This window comes from Rattus norvegicus, chromosome 8, assembly GCF_021556685.1.
Source record: "Rattus norvegicus strain SHRSP/BbbUtx chromosome 8, alternate assembly SHRSP_T2T, whole genome shotgun sequence".
Classification (NCBI taxonomy): Eukaryota; Metazoa; Chordata; class Mammalia; order Rodentia; family Muridae; genus Rattus; species Rattus norvegicus.
In genome coordinates, this window is record NC_141541.1 from 71,084,349 (window position 1) to 71,102,201 (window position 17,853).

The 17,853-nt window shown below is 40.6% G+C and overlaps 1 protein-coding gene across 6 annotated transcripts in view; it reads right to left on the reverse strand.

Annotated features, from left to right (window-relative positions):
* The window catches only part of Pias1 (protein inhibitor of activated STAT, 1), a 100,798-nt gene that overhangs the window by 31,801 nt on the left and 51,144 nt on the right, over positions 1 to 17,853 (reverse strand). For all 6 annotated transcript variants that reach the window (XM_087561121.1, NM_001106829.3, XM_087561122.1 and 3 more), the window contains 5 exon segments: positions 11,781 to 11,865; positions 11,523 to 11,570; positions 9,495 to 9,585; positions 8,576 to 8,710; positions 1,771 to 1,876 (listed from right to left, as the gene is read on the reverse strand). In XM_087561121.1, coding sequence (XP_087417247.1) covers positions 1,771 to 1,876; positions 8,576 to 8,710; positions 9,495 to 9,585; positions 11,523 to 11,570; positions 11,781 to 11,865 — 465 coding nt within the window.

Genomic DNA, 17,853 nt, shown 5'->3' on the forward strand with positions numbered 1-17,853 from the left:
AGGTAAAACAGAACTACCATAACACTGTCAGTCAGGTTAGCAGGGCGGAAGGATACTAAGTAGCAGGCAGTCTTTCTGCGGAACAGCAGCTGGACGGATTCCTGGAAGCTCCACTCTAGGCTCTCCTGACAGGCCCTGCAGGGTGCTCTAGCCACAAGTGTAGGCTCTCCGACAGGTCCTGCAGGGTGCTCTAGCCACAAGTGTGGAAGAATCAAGAGCCCGTATCAGCAGCCTACTCTGTTGTTAAATCCAAGTCTCAGCTGCCTTCTTCTGAGGTATCTGTCTCTTTCACCACAGTTTACCACATAATTCCATGTTTTCTGACTAGTTGAGATCTAGTAATGCAAGGCAAGACTAAAGACTGTAGTCAGGGATAACTCCCATTGAGGCTGTGAAAAAAGGATGCCTCTCTTGCATATTCCTTCAAGGTAGACACTTTCTTGTCCCTGACTCATGGTGCCTCCATTCCCCTAGATCCACAAACAATGCTTTTATTTCAGCTCCAATTTTGACTCTTGGTTCAAATGATCTTCCTGTCTCAGCCCACTGAGTACTAGGGATACAGATGTGTACCACCATGACCAGCTATTTGCATTTTCAAAGATGCATCCTTTTAGTACAGAAAACACCTCCAGTGAACTACCCAGGTGTTCTGTTACCAGGGGTAGTGGGATCTTCTAGTTTGGTCACAACTAGTCCAGGAAGTCCACTTTTAAAGCTTACTTACAGTTCAATTTTAACACATCAAAATGAAACATCCAAAGGGGTATGTGTGTGTGTGTGCACGCGTGCGTGCGTGCGCGTGTGTGCATGTGTGCGTGCGTGTGTGTGTGTTTGTGTGCACATGAAGCATAAGGATCACAGCAAGTCTGAAACCAACGTAGGCTACAGAATCAAGGCTAGCCATTATGTTCCTGAGTATAATGTGCTGCTTCCTAAGCACCAAACCTCCACCTCTAAATTCTCCTACAAAGAGCCCACACTTCTGGAAAAGGGAACTAAGGAAGAACTTAAACCACCTCTTTAGAAAAGCCACTGATGCTCAAAACTTGAAGCCAGAAAGTCCAGGAAGTCCACTTTTAGACCTTACTTACAGTTCAATTTAACACATCAAAATGAAACATCCAAAGGGTGTGTGTGTGTGTGTGTGTGTGTGTGTGTGTGTGTGTGTGTGTGTACGTGCACAGATAAAAATTCTCAAAAAATACTTTTTAAAAATCACATATTACAAACCTATCATTACAGACAAGGATAAGAATACATCAAGGAATGAAGAAATGTGTCCAAGGTAACATTTATTTCTGCCATTCCACTGACTTTTTACTTTTTACAGTAAGGGGACAGTCATATAATTCTGTGTATTTCTCCTGGACCTAAAGTATTCTTGAAAACCAAAATAACGTTCTTGGAATTCAGGCCAAGATTTCCTTTCCATCTCCTAAAATTCCTTAAACATTGGTTTTATGAGGCTGTAAAAAAAAATACTGTGTTCAAGAAGTAACTTTGCAAAGTAAATATTAAGATCTGTAAAACACAGATCATTAAATATAGTTCATGGCAAAGACATTAAAACTACTCTTAGATCTTAATTTACAAGCTCACAATACTAAGTTCTTGCAGTTTGTAATCCTCTATAACAAGCTCTGGTAAAAAAGCAAAACAAAATAACACAACCCTAAAAACACTAGAATCTGAGTTGAGAAAAAACCACTACTCTAACCTTAACAAGATAGTTTAGCTACATATATGAAGTAAGTTTACCATACGTACTTAAAGCTCTAGAATGATCCGGATTCCTTATCCCCTTTGCTCGTAACCTCTGAAGAAGAACTGTTGAGGACAACTGTTTTACAAGATATACTGCCATGGAATAGGTCTGGAAAAAAAAAGATGTAGAGAACCAATCATATATTTAAGTAAACAGCATATCTATTTAACCCACAGCAACAGGGAAAGAAAACTAACACTCTCGTAGCACCTACTGTGTGTCAAGCACTGTCCTAGGTATTTCAGTGAATCCTGACTGATAGGCTGTTGAGGTGGTTAGAAACCTAGGTTTGTGTGTGTGGCCGAGAAAACTAAGGTAGAAAAGTAAAGACACTTCCCTAACACTCTAGTGTCAAGCTGAGAATGCCGACCCAGCACTGCAGCTGTACAGCACCATGTGCTTCAAGGTAATAGAGTTGAGGTCTTACATGAAAGAACACTATTTAAGGCTAAATATGAACCAGGGTTGTTAAGATGTTGAAGGTATCACAAACTGTATTCAGTAGGCACTATACTCTAAACATTGCCAAGGAGATGGTTTCCAGTCTACTCATTTAGTGCCTACTATGCCCGGGAAGCCACTAGACCTTAAAAACACTTGACTTGAGCCATGTGGACATCAGGCAGTGAGACAGTGAAGAGGCTGCACAGAGAAGTGCGGGCTTGAGGATGAGCAGAACACCAATGCCGCAAGGACTCCCTGAGAAGGTGGTGTGAGAAGCAGCTAGCAAGCCATGCTGAGTGAAGGGTGCATGGCTGGGAAAGAGGAAGAGAAAAAAGGCCAAGACTATGAAGGGAGGAGAGGGAAAGAAGTTTTTTTTGGTGGTGGTTGTGATGTGACAGGATCGAGCAGATCAAGACCCTGGAAAAGAAGTGAGAAAACAGTCTTCTTTATAGCAACAGTTTACAACGCACTCCTGATATATACTACAGACTTCATTTTAACTTTGTCTACGGTCTGTAGAGGAGGAAGAGGTACTTTTGAAGGGCTGATGAAACTGAGGCACAGATTATACACATGCTTATGATCGTGTGACTGCTGGGATGGCTCAGGCAGTAGAAACCAAGAGGAAAGGGGAAGGATGCCAGAAGACGGTACTAAATAAGCAAGGGCCATGAAGTTCCACAAGTCTTCTTTATATCAGAGTTCATTAGAATATCCTAGCCTAGCCCTATGACCATTCTAATCCATCCATCCATCCATCCATCCACCCACCCACCCACCCACCCACTCCCCCTGCAGGGTTAGGGTCTCATACATTAAGAAGGCACTCTGCCACTGAGCTGTTTTTCCAGCATTAGTTTTACATATTTAAATACATATCTGTCTCTTAGTAACAAAAGGGCACACCCTACAGAACCCCCTGAAAAGCTACATTTCCTGTCAAGTTCAGAAACCTATGTTCACATGGTATGTATTTTCTGGGTGGGGAAAAAACTGAGTAGCAAACAGCAAATATACTTTGATTAGTACATTCCACAGTATTTTAATGAGGATCACATTTACAATGTCCCTACATTTAAAGCTCATAACTTACTAATCTAATGCAGAAGTGATAAGAGTCTTTTAGGAAGAAACCCAAACCTTGTTCACCATCACTCCTTGCTTGCCTAATCCTTCAGGTCAAACAGAAACTGGAGAGATGCTAATCTACACTGTGAGATTCTGGAATGACAGCTTCAACTTTCAACCTTGGGATTACCTCCAGTACTTTCTATTAGTATTTATGATGAGATAAAACAAACAAAAAAACCAATACTACCAACAACAAACAAACAAACACACCAAAAACCAAGTTCAGTGAAACAGTATGTGTGCTCTAGTTGAAACACGTAACTAGAGAAGAAAAAAAAAGCTGTAAGAATGCTAGGAATGAAATTCCACTTGCAATGTCACAAGGAGACACTGTACACAAAGAGCCCCAAACCAACAGCAGCTAGTCAGTGTTTCTGCTGGCCCTGAAGGCACTACCTAGGCCCCAACTATTTGTATATCATCTCAGTGTTAATTTTGTCTGTACTTTCCCACAGTCTGTAAAGTTGTTTAAGTCTGTAAGATATTTTCTCCAGAATCCAAACAATATCCTTCCGTCCCCCTTTACAGTAGTGTCCAAGTAATCCTCCATCTATAGTGAATGTTTAATAAATGCTAAATACAATGCCAGAGTAGAACAAGAAGTTACAATTTGCTTTTCTCCTTCAGGAACTGTGTGGAGTCTACTTATTTTCTTTGAAAAGACATATCTCTTCCTCCTTGCCACCTCCTCTTCCCGGTGGTAGGGCCTCCCTTCACAAGGCTTCCTGTGAGTTAGGCAACACTTCTACTAGGTAATTATATAGCCTTGTCTTTATTTGTCCTTTTAGACAGAATCTCACTAAGTTACATAGGCTAGCCTAGAACTGATCGGACTGGTTTTAATTTTGAGATTCTCTTAAAGTGGCTGGAATTATATCCCTGCACCACCAGGCCAGGCTATATAGTATCTATCTATTCTGTATGAACTCTTCAGAGTATCCTCACAAGCTGAATTAAACTCATGATTTTAAAATAATGTAATTATAGTCATCTGAGATTTACAAAAATAATTTCCTTTCTACCTTTTAAAGATTTATTTAAATTGTATGTATATGAGTGCTTTATCTGTATTACACCTACATGCCAAAAGAGGACATGAGATCCCATTACAGATGGTTGTGAGCCACCATATGGTTGCTGGAAACTGAACTCAAGACCTCTGGAAAAGCAGTCATTGCTCTTAACTCTTGAGCCATCTGTCTAGCTGCCCCTCTTCCTATTTGTTTTAAAAAAAGGCCTCTAAGGCAGACTGTGGCGGCACTTGCCTTTAATCCCAGCACTACACAGAAAAACCCTGCCTCAGAAACCAAAACCAAAACAGGCGTTGAGGCCACAGCTCTCCCATCTCGGTGGTCTGGAAGACTCCCAGTAAGAGAGATGTCCCCCTTTCCTCTAATGTTATCTATAAATCACTATAGTCCCTCCCCTCTTCTCCCGATTTCTTTGATAAGTCTCTCTCTCTCTCTCTCACACACACACACACACACACACACACACACCCCACATACCAATCAACCAAAAACCAAAGCACCTTCTGTAATGTCTTCTATTGCAGAAATGTAAAGAAGACTTTGCAGTTCTGACCTTTGTGCATCTACCTTCTGACTCCTGGGAGGATGGGCATGTGTCACCATGCCCAGTTTATGGAATGCTTGGGGAAAGAATAAACTCTAGGCACGTAGATGAGGAATTTTTGAACTGAATTACATTCCCAGCTCTCAAAATCCTTTTCTAATAAAGAAATTTCATAAAAGAGAAGTCTTATAAACATATCATTAATGTAATTAAGTTTTAAATTGATAGTGGGGCTGAGCATGATGGCTTTTAATCTCAGTACTCAGGAAGCAGAGGCAGCTGCGTCCCTCTGAGTTCTATGTAGCCTGGTCTACATGAGTTGCAGGCCAGCTAAAACTACATAGTCAGATCCAGCCTAGAAACAAAACAACCAAGCAAACAAACCCAAAACCCTCATGGTGGGACTCAGAGGCTATGAGCACTTGAGAGCCAGAGTTTAGACAGAGTTTTCTTACAAAGGTTTGTGACTGGTGGTGGAGACAGAAGAATCGCTGGGGACTTGCTAGCTTCTAGGCTAAGTCAGGATACCTTGCCTCAGGGTACCTCAAAGAATGACAGAAGAGGACACTGTGATGCCCTCTTTTGGCTTCTATTTGTGCAGACATTCACATGTCTGCATACACACACACATACACACACACACACACACACACACACACACACACACGCACGCACGCACGCACGCACGCACGCACGCACACACAGATCATTCTAATACTAAATATTACAATAGTAGTAGTATTCTACTTAACACAGGACCAATCAAGGAAGTGCACTAGCATCTATGTTATGTTTAAAAAGTTGCAGCTAGAAGAAGGAAATAAAGGGCTGGAGAGATGGCTCAGAGGTTAAGAGCACCGACTGCTCTTCCAGAGGTCCTGAGTTCAATTCCCAGCAACCACATGGTGGCTCACAACCATCTATGAATAAAATAAATAAATCTTTAAAAAAAAAAAAAAAAGAAATAAAATAATGTGTGTGTGTGTGTGTGTGTGTGTGTGTGTGTGTTTTATTATTTGTGTAAATGACAATCTCAAACTAAACACTACCTTCCTGGAAAGACAACAACAAAAACAATATATGAATCAGTAGCTTCTGAATATACCAACAATAAATAACCCTAGAAAATGTAATAGAACAAAAGGTACACTGGAAATAGCAATAATAAAACCAACACGGGGATTAAGGATGTAGGACTTACAAAGACGACTACTGCAGTTACTGAGGAGCATCAAGGAGAATCTGAGCAAATGGAGAAATATGGTTCGTTCCTGGGACTAATAACACTACATATTATTAGTAAAAATCCTCCCAGTTTCTCCATTCACCTGTGACTCTAAAGACATCTTACTGAGTCTGAGAAAGACCTAGAGGCAGAGTGAGGAAGGCGTGTGGTTAAGAAACTCCACAGTTCCTGTAGCGAAATAATGTGACGAGAAGCTTCACTGTGTCTCATGCTATACTTTTACCAACTCACCTCCACATCTTCCTTCGTAACTGCTCTCTGGATAAGTTTATCTCATAGTTCCTACCTGACAGATTTGAGAGAAATTACCCATCAGAACTGATCTATCTCTCTAGTTCCTCCAATCATTTTACTGTCCTACTGAAGAAGCTGTCCTTCCTAGCTACCACGAGCTCCTTCAAGGATGCAATTCACTGCTGACTCTTCCTCCTCCCTCTAGAAGAATCCTGCCACCATCCAGACACATTACAGATTCTCCCTTCAAGACAAAGAACTGTCAATCTCAGTCAGTCCCTTCATCATCTCTTCTTCTCCCGAGTAACAGGCTTATAATTTGCCAGCCCTAGGGCTTACCTCCAGCCCGTCACAACTGAACCTTCCTGCTTATGTCGCCTGTGTGCTCTCCATTCAGACTGTTAAAACATGTGTCTGTAAGTTCATTTGTGTGTGCTCATGGAAGCAAGATACTGATGATGGGTGTTGTTCTGAATCACTCTACGCTAAAGCTCCTATAATGCTGCTGTGATAACTGGCTCTTAAGAGGTGACTACTGTATGACTTTAGCAACTATTCCAACTGCTTAACCACTCTAAGGTGTGACCTTACTCTAAATGGAAACATCTATGCTTCCTGCTTGTAAAGAGAAAATGCTTACCTTTGAGATTTCCTACAAAGCCCTTCATGGTTGAATCATGTCTTACTCTCCAGAAAGGTCCCTGATGCTGCTTTCACTCACTACACTTTGGTCACAATAAACCCCTTTCAGTTGCTTGTGAATGACAAGGATCACCCCTGCCTCTAGACTGTTGTATTTCCTCTGAACATTTCTTTATCTTTCTCCCAGTTTTTCTCTCAGTCACCGCTTCCTTGGTGAATCCCTTCCCTGACCTCTGACCTCTTTCCTCTTTCAAGTACTTGACTACACTAAGATCACCAGCCACTACTATCTTATAGCACTTACACAGATGGACATTTTTTTGTGTGTATACAAGAAGCCCCTAGATCTCAGGCCCTGGGAAAACAAAAATTTGTTCTCCCTACAATAGTATTATGCAGTGTATAACATAGTCAATAATTTTAATTCATGGATAGTAGGGTTAGGGTTAACACTAAAAAGCTACAATATTTTTTAAACAAAAATTTAAAAGATTATTCAAGAAAATGAATGCTAGACTAAGAAACAGTATAGAGAAAGTTCACAAACAGGAGCTGAATCTAAAAAATATGTATATAACAATAACTATCATTTACTTAGTGATATTAGAACTGAGTTGACTAACAAGTGAAAAAATATCCCCATACAACATGAATTCAAGATGCATTAAATATTTAAAGATAAACAAGAAACTGTCCTAGTTTACCATCAGCTTGGAAAGCATGGAAAGACTGAGCATTATGGGAAGGGGGAAAGACTACAGAGCAAAAAGCTGGTTAGTATTTGGTGCTATGAAAACTTAAATCTACATATAAATAATCACATTTATAAAAAGCTCACAAACTGAAGGCATGTATTTGTAAGATGTAACAAAGGGTGAATTCTCAACATATTAAGCCTAGTAAGAAAACTAAGAAAAGAACAAAAGAAAAATGAACATGAGTATAAATTTAAAATGTAAATAGTTATAAACACCAAATATGCCTTGTCTTCTCAAAAACAAAAGGGGTACTAAATGCTAAAATTTACTCAATGCTAAAGAATTTTTAAAAGATAATAGTGTTTGCATGCAAATAAACACTATAAATCAGAAAACACATTTGTATATCTTTGGGGTCAATGCACACAAAACTTCTCAAAATCCTTCTTGCTCTTTGGCTGAAAATCTCTACTTCTGATAATTTACTGTAAGGAAATTATCGTTCATGTATGCAAAGCTATGGCTGCCAGGACAGCATTCGAAACCATCCTCAACACCAGAGAGCAGGCTAGGTAGTGGCATTTTCTTATAACCACATGATATAGCCACTTAAAATGCTGCAAAACAATGTGTAATGACATAGGAAGATGTTTATGATAAATTACTTAGTGAAAAGCCATGGAGACTACATGATCCCATAGAACAGTCTAAAGATTCATTGTGGGACAAAATCCTTCTCAACTCACTACACTGTAACTCACACATAAACTCAGGCAAGTCACGGTGAGTAACCCTTCTTTATGACAGGAAAACAGCTACACACAAAAGCTTACTTACTCTTCCAATTTCTGCAGTCCAAGAAACAACAATGGTATTTGGTACTGTCGTGGACAATCGGACAAGTGAGGTGATATTAATTGGTCGGCTAGGTCGCTTTGGTTCCACACCATTTTTAGTAGGTGGAAGGTAACCCTAAGAAAAAAATATATAATCAATTTCTGCTATTCCACAATTGTTTCTACTTTGTAAAAAAACAAAAACAAAAACAAAAAACAAACAAAAAAACCCCTACAAAGTATGGGCTAGAAAATACAAATGATATCATTAAAAAGCAGGGAACCAAACACTTAATCAGTTACCTAGGCAATGATCTCTCCAAACAACTTACCAGCCTTGTTTTAAGCCTGAGAAAAATACCAGAGATAGAAATTCAAAATCTCTTAAATCTAAGAATCAGACTGAGTTCATAATGGCTTAAAGAGGTTTACGAGAAACATTTCTGAGGGGAAAAACACAGCTCCCACCCTCCACCCCATATAAGGCACAGCAGCATCCTGAATCCTGTTCTACCACAGACATACAGACTCACAGGAGTATAGCTGCGACTCAAATGATACACAAAACCAAAGCACAACACTGATGCTACCATGGGCAACTCAAAATGCTACAGCTTTCTCTCCATATCAAAACTGCTAGCTACCATGGGCAACTCAAAATGCTACAGCTTTCTCTCCATATCAAAACTGCTAACCTGAGTCAGTGAGTCTCACCTAGTCACATATAATGACATTCACACAAACATAGAAAGTGTCTCCTTGTGGTAGTTGGACTGAACTCCATGTCTTTTCATACTAAGCAAGCACTCTATCCCTGACCAAGCATCCTTAGTCCCCAATACATAATTAAAAACATATAAGATGATTTATATAATAGTCATATAGGGAATGTTAATTCAAAAATCGCTTTTAGAACTTACTGGAAGGCTGCAAGGTTTTGTATTCACTTTTACACAAAGATTGGGTGGGAAGTGATCTTCTTGTGGACAACTGGTTTCTGATAAACAAAACCTAAATGGCAAAGATTGTGTTTAATTTTCTTATTAAAAGATAATCTCTAATACTTTAACTTGATAAATAACTTGAAAGATGATCAATTTTAAAGCAGAAAAAGAACAAACAATAAAAAACAGTATATTTCACATGAGGAATAAACGTAGGCAAACAGGTTTTTAAAACAAAGTTCACCTTTGAACAGAGGTCTGAACTGCGCGCGCATGCGCGCGCGCGCACACACACACACACACACACGTGCATAGATTTGTGATTATCTTTTTTTTTCTTTTTTTTTCGTAGCTGGGGACTGAACCCAGGGTCTTGCACTTGCTAGGCAAGCGCTCTACCACTGAGCTAAATCCCCAACCAGTTATACCAGTTAGTATAGATGTTGAAAAACATCAAGAATTTAGATAGCTTATAAATGCATAAAATATATGTAGTTAAGCCTTCCAATTCACCACAAAATATGTATAAATTCACTACTTAAACGTTTTAGAAGTCCATTAAACTTATGCACATAGATCAACTACACCTGGTGCTATTCTCAGTTAAAGAAAAACAAGCACAAAGCTGAGATATTAAGTGACAACTGCACAAAACTGTGGTCCACACATGCTTGCTGGGAGAATTTCACAGATCTTCCTGTCTCTATGCAATCAGAACAAACCTTGAGTATGTGTTGGGGACAGGAAGTAATAAGGAGTTGAGTAAACACTTTATTTAAGAGTGAATAGAGTGAGAACAAGAACTTCAAAACCGTGCCCTGTTTTTAAAGCACTGAGTGCAGTGCTGTGAAGTCTACTTCCCACTGCTTGAATTCAGGTATCTCTTCTAGCAGTCCTTCAAAACTATCAATAGTCACAGTAAAAATGGCCCCATGTGGTTCTTGTTCATTTTCATCAAACGTATCACATATCAAATATATCAAACATGTGCTAATTGACTGTCTAGGTTATTAGTAAATCAACCATTCATAGTTAAGTTTGGGGGACAGTCCAAAGTTACATGTGGTTGGGCGTAGTGGCCACACCTTCAACCCTAGCACCCAGAAAGCAGAATCAGGGGGATCTCTGTGAGTTCCAGGCCAGCCAGGGCTATGTAGCAACAGTCTCTCTTGAATAACCAAAAAGGTTATATATGGATTTACAACAAGGCGTGTGAGTTTGCCTCCTTACTCCTTAATGCCTCAGCTAAGTAGCTTAAGGTCAACAGTAAATAACTCCATCAAGTATCTGGATAGGAAGTTGTGACTACCAACCTGTACTAGTGTTCACGATGATTTTAGAATGTATTTAACTATCTTCTGAGGAACAGTAACTTCCTCAGATAGTATTAAGTGTTAAAAACTGATTTTTTTTCCAACTAAATTTTTTTGAAATTATAATGACATCACGTTTCCCCCTTCCTCCTTCCAATTCCTCCCAGGTACCACCCTCTTTTCCTTACTCTGTTTTAAATAGATGGCCTCTCTCTCTTCAATTGTGTATGTGTGTGCTTGTAAATATATAAATACAACATGCTCAATGCATGTAATGTTACTTGTATGCATATGTGCGTGTGAAACAGGATGGGGTGGATTGGAGTATGTGGTGTTTGTGTGTGAGACTGCAAACTGCTGTGCTGTCCCATCTGCCTGTTAGAGAAGGCACAGCTGCACTCCCAGAGACACTCCTGTGCTAGGTCAAAGGCCCATGCGACCACAACCACCCAAAAGCTGAAACTTCTCAGATACTATCAGCTGCAGCTTCCCAACTACCCCAGGAGCACCGCTATGGAGAAGACCCAAAAGGTCAAGAAGCAAAGTCTCTCAGGATGCTTTCTCTTCCTAAGTAGTTCACCCAGTATCTGTAATATTGAGGAGACTTTTTAAAAAATTAATTTCTAAGGAACATTCTATTATAAATATAATTCTATATTTATTTGAATATATATTATAGTCAACACTGTACCTTAATTGGACCTGCACTGTGAAGTCACATTTGGTCCCAGAAATATCCCTAAAATAGAATGAGAATAAAAATTATTTTTAAATATATACATGAAGACATGCCATTCTATTTTTAAATATCAGAAATGTCAAACAGTGCCCGTGTGTGTGTCTGTGTGTGCGTGCGTGCACGTGCATGAGGGGTGCAGGTTATCTACTCAAAGTTGAATATATTTACTAGAGTTGGTCTTGGGCTTACACCAAACTGAAGGTGACTTACATGGAGCTGCTGATCTGCTGCACCTGTTGTGGTGTCAAGGCAAATGCAAAACAGGTTTCCCGAAAGCGCTGGCTGTTGTCTGAAGCTGAAGAAGAAAAGAGTTACATTTTAATAGCCTTGAAGTTCATCAGTACAGACATAGCCAGAACCACACATCAATAATTAACTGGAGTATATCCTAGAGACCAGACAACAAAAGCACTGAGAATGAACAAATTTGTAGATGTGATATATCAAATACAAAGGTACAGAGAGGCCTAATTCCAGAAACAGTACTTTAGAACTCAAATTCAGAGAACACATAGCAAAGATTAACCAAAAGTTGTCTCTACGCACACTTTTATAATAGCATACCAATACTAATTTCATTTAAAATTTAATTATATAAATCATGTAAATATAGTTTCTGAGCTAAGAAACAAATGTACCTACTTTGAATATGCCCAGATAAAACTGCACTTAGTTTTTTTAAGTAAATTAAACTTTCATTGCCTCTGTTCATAGCAGCCTTGTTTGTTTTGAGAAAGGGTCTTGCAAAGGTCAACCTCAAACACAACTCTCCTGCCTCGGTCCTGGACGCTGTGATTAGAGGTGCACCGCCACACCTGAACACCACACGTATTTTCTACAATGTCAGAGACAGGTTTTCATATTCTTGGATGAGGTCACTTCTCAAAGAAGGAGCAAGGTATAAGAGAAACACAAGAATGAAGAACAAAAGGGATGGAGGGGAGGGAAAAGGAAGGCAGCAAGCAGACAAGAAAGCATGTATCACTGTGGCAAGGGATCCTCCAGCTATGCGTTGGCTTTCTGAGAGACATTGAGGAGACATTCAGGAGAGCACGCAGTATCTGAGTGTCAAGAACTGAACGACTATTTGTTGAATAAATAGATAAATTAAGAAATATCAGGGGTTGGGGATTTAGCTCAGTGGTAGAGCGCTTGCCTAACAAGCGCAAGGCCCTGGGTTCGGTCCCCAGCTCCGAAAAAAAGAAAAGAAAAAAAAAAAAAAAAGAAATATTAGCTTGTGAATGTGGCTCCGTTGGTAGGTTGCTTGCCTAGTGAACTCCTGTACCACATAAACTGGGTGTGGTGGCACACGTCAGGAATCTCAGTACTCAAGAGAGAAGCTGGAGGCTCAGAAGGGCAAGGCTATTCTCAGCTATATACTGAGTTTAAGGCCATCCTGGGCTACAGGAGGTCCTGTCTTTCAGGGGAAAAAATTAAAACTTCTCTTTTCCAAGATAACTTTCTACCAAAGACTCACTAGGTAGAATTTTGTCAGCACATAATTCTTGGCTGTGGGCTATCTAAGACTGCAGAGAAGCCAACTGACTGTTGGCTAATTTCAATCTCTTGCTTAACTGGGTTTATTGTACTTGCAAGAAACACGTAAACCACCCCAAATGCAGCATGCCTCATCGAAAAATCTGCACAACCAGCAATGGAAAAGAGCACAGGTCTAAAATTACATCTCTGTGCAGAAGCAACATCTTTTAAAGGCTAGATTTGCATTTCTGCTTCATGTGTGGGGAGAGCCTTTTTCTTAAAGAATCTATCACCAAGGAACAGTTGCTAACCAGAAAAAGTTGCCGAAATTGTTAAGTGTGGTAACAATCTGGCAATTGACAATAAACAAGGCGCAGCACACAGGAAGGCAAACGCTGCCCTCTGTCAGCAACCTCAGCAGCTGGCTTCTTTCTCAGTATCCTGTGCAGAGACTCTTTGTCCAGCAGGCCTGGTCCGATTTAAATCTTTGGCTCTGCTCTAAAACAGTGCTAAAATAATCTCCCCCGCACGAGAATTCATATTACTCATTAGGCAAAAACTTAAGACTCATTTTCAAATCTATGACTATTGGGACGTTTCAGATGGGTGCAGATTTAGAATGACAAGATGCTGGCTAAAACATGCTACTTCTTCTGTCCTACAATGACTTAAAGTCTGCAATGCTAGAGACTCCACCCTCTGATAACATGAAAGCACAGGCCTAATCTCATTATCCAGAGCACCCATTTTTTTTCAAATATTGGAAAACATGGACACCTTCAGCCTTTCCATCAGCCATTTCTCTTGACACACCCTAGTCTGTGACACTGAAAAAGGCCATTACCCTTCACTCAATGGAGTGAAGCAGCCTTCTAAGTTCCATCATATTTCTTCCCCACTGCCCCCATCCCAGAGCACAGAGCATGAGGCATAGCCACGGGCAGTAATACACAGAGAAACAAACCTCCACTGTTACCCACTGACATCTGCCACTCTTTGATACTCCAGATGGACCATGACAAGAACAATACTATTACTAACAGTTACTATCTAATGTTTCCGAGCCACTTGACCAACACGAAGAAAAGCTACAAGCCCCTTTCAGATGGTGACACTGAAGTCAGTGAGAACTAAGCTATAAAGGTTTTACACTTTGAACTCAGATATACACATCTCCCACTTCAGTCAAGTCAGAGCTGTATGATTTCATGGTTAAAAAGTATGCTCATCAACTGCAGAGACAGTTCAGTGGGTGTGGCGCTTGCAGGACTTTTGGGTCGAATTCCCAGCATCCATGTAAAAAGCCAGGCATGTTGGCTCACATCTACAATCCCAGGTCTGAGACAGACAAAAGGTCCCTGGGGCTTGATGATCAGCCTATGTGCAGATGAAGAGGCTTCAGGCTCAATAAGGAATTCTGTCTCAAAAAACAAGGTGGAGGGCAACCCCCCCCAATGATTTCATGAATGATAATACAAGAATATTAAGTAGTTGTGTTTATGTAACAGCCCACAACACTTCATTCACCCAGTAATTGCCTTTTTCTGGTCAGCAAGGGAGTTGCTGCCAATTTAATATGTGGCTCTCAGTAACTACTCAGTAGTTTAATTTATATTTAAATTTTTTCTTTCTTTTTTTTTCCCCCGGAGCTGGGGACTGAACCCAGGGCCTTGCGCTTGCTAGGCAAGTGCTCTACCACTGAGCTAAATCCCCAACCCCCTAAATTTTTTCTATGCTTGTTTTTGTTAAACTTTTTACTTAGATAATTGTCTAATCTTATTCTGTGCCTATTTACAAATCTGAATAAAGGTTTCATATAAAAAATATTAAAATCCTTGAAAATTTGCTACAAATACTTCTTAAGAGTCTGACAATCCCCCACCCTCCGGCCCCTTTTTGGCTGCATTTTTGGGATGGTATAAAAGTTAAATGTGGGCCACAGATATGGCTCAGCAGTTGTAAGTGCTTGCTGACCAATGACATCACTGGATCCCTAGGACTTATACAAAAGCTAGATGTGGTGGCTCAAGTCTGCAGTCCTGGCGTTCCTGTGGTGAGATGGAAGGTGGAACCAGGACAACTCCCAGAAGCTGGTAGGCCAGCTAGCTTGGAAATCATATAGAGGCGAACAAGAGAGATCCTGCCTCAAACAGAGTAGAAGGCAAGACTCACACTAGAGACTGCCCACTGACATTCCTGAGCGATGCGACTCCTGTGCCTTCATACATGAACATGTATCCACATGTACATACGCAAAAATGATTAATCAACACTTGCTGATTGTTAAATGTTTATGTAGTTCCCTCTATTAACCATCCCTTTGTAAATCTTACGCTAGTTAGACCAGTACACACATTCTTTTATTTGTCTCTATATAATTATTTTGTATATGATCTTTAAAAGCTAATTTCTGTTACTTCGAATTGCTTTCAGCTATTTGTTGAACAACTCACACTTTCAAGCCAACGCATGGTGGCTCAAACCTTTAATCCCAGCACTTGAGAGGTAGAGATGGGCAGACATCTGAGCTCCGGATCTGATCTACAGAGTGAATTCTAGGATAGCCAGGGCTATGTAGAAAGAACCTGCCTCAAAAACAAAACAAAAACAAAAAAAGCAAAATAAAAAAAATTTAAACTTTTTACAGGTTTATGTTTGGTTGTTTTAGCTATTTTTCCACTGGTTGCTTTGGGAGGGAAGACAGACTCAGTCTGCACCCAAACTTGGATCCTCCTTCGGTCTCCCCAGTGCTGGGGATTTAGACAGGAATGCTGTGCTTAGCTTCCACTGTTCTTTTAACATGGTGTGAGACTGCTACTGTTAATTCCTACTTTAATGTCTACTTGCTTAAGCACTTCATCATTAGGTTTCTTCATATCTATTCTTTTTTCAGAACAAGGCTCAGAGATACAGTCATCTAGACCGAATTCCAACTATTAGGATAGTGTGTGTGTGTGTGTGTGTGTGTGTGTGTGTGTGTACGCGCGCGCGCGCGTTTCCATTAGAGCCCAGAATACAATGTTAAATGTCTTCTTGCATTTGCTCTCCATCCTTGGGACATGTCCTCACTGAACCTGAAGCTCTCAAGTTCAATCCTGGGTTCCGCCTGTCCCCAGCCCCACTGCTGAGATACAAGCAAGTCTAGCCACACCTGGCTTTTTTTCTGCAAACACTGGGGATTCAAACTCATGCTTGTACAACAAGTGTTCTTACTCACTGAGCCATCCCAAGTCCTATTAGTAAGAGCTTATCCTCTTACTTGCAGTCCTCTAAGGAGTTTACCCGGAGATGAAACCCCTTACTCAGTTGTTTACTATAGCTTCTTTCTACTTAGGTAGAGAAAGTTATAAAGAAACACAAATCTAGGGGTTAGAGAGATGGCTCAGCAGTTAATACTTGTCTGGCTCCCAGCACCCACATCATGTAAGTACGATGACTGTGACTCCAGCCCCAGGGCATCCACACCTCTGTCCCTGCAGGTGCCTGCACTCATACGAACATACCCACTTTCAAAGCAATCTTTTCCATTTATTTATTTTATTCATTTTACATCTGATTGCAAGTAGCCCCACACACACAGTTCCTCCCTCCATTCCCCCTTTCCCCTTCTCCTCTGAGAAGGGCAAGTCCCGTCCCCCCTGCCCCAGGTACCAATCCATCTTGGCACACTAAGTCACTACAGGACTAGGGATATACTCTCCCACTGATGGCAGACAGCTCAGTTAGGGGAACAGGATCCATAGGCAGGCAACAGAGTCTGGAACAGCCCCTGCTCCAGTTGTTGAGGAACATGCATGAAGACCAAGCTGCACATCTGCTACATATAGTGGGGAAGGGGCCTAGGTCCAGCTCATGTATGCTCTATGGTTGGTGGTTCAGTCTCTGGGAGCCCCAAGGGTCCGGGTTAGTTGACTCTGTGGGTCTTCCTGTGGAGTCTCTATCTCCTTTGGGTCCCTCAATCCTTCCCCCAACTCTTCCACAAGATTCCCCATAAAAGTAAATCAAAAAGGAAAAAAAAAAAAAAGACAGACAGACAGACAGACAGACAGACCTGGAGCTTAGGAGGAGGCTTGAGTGAAACTGGGCAGTTGATAAAGGAGTAGATGAGAGCACTGGCATCTCTGATGAGTGCAAAGAACAACTCTGGGAACAGTATCAGTTAAGAAATAACAAGAAATGAGACAAAAAGCAGGAGACACAATTTTAAAGAAACTATGTGTTCGACAAATCATATTCATTAGGACTGAAGAGAAAGTGCTGGCGGAACTGTCACCAAGGGACTGAGCAAACACAGGAACTGCAGGAAAGTCTTAAAAGTGGTCAAATGAAAAGGCCAAGAAAAGACATGGTGGGTCAGCAAGTCAATAGGAGTTCTCTTAGGCTGCAGCAAGTCCAGGCCAGTATAATCAAGGACAGCGCATGGTAAGCAGTTTAAAGTATAAATAAATAAGCAAACACAAAATGACAACAAAACCTAACAGCTCAGTAAGACAAACAACAAAAACCCAAAACAAACCAGAAACACACAAGAGGTAAAGGAACTCACCTCCACCCTTATGCTTAAAGAAACAATACAGGAAGTCTGTATGCCATGCAGAGACGACACCAGACTAAAATCTGGATGTCCACAAAGAATGATTAGCCAAAAAGCAAACGACAGAGAAATAGAATGAACCACTGTGTCTGTAAATAGACTACCATTTTCTAAAACAGCAACAAAATACAAAGTTTCAAAGCTACAGGGAAGCAGAGCTTATGAACAATGTGAAGACCAGAAGGGCAGGGATGGAAGCCACACCCACTG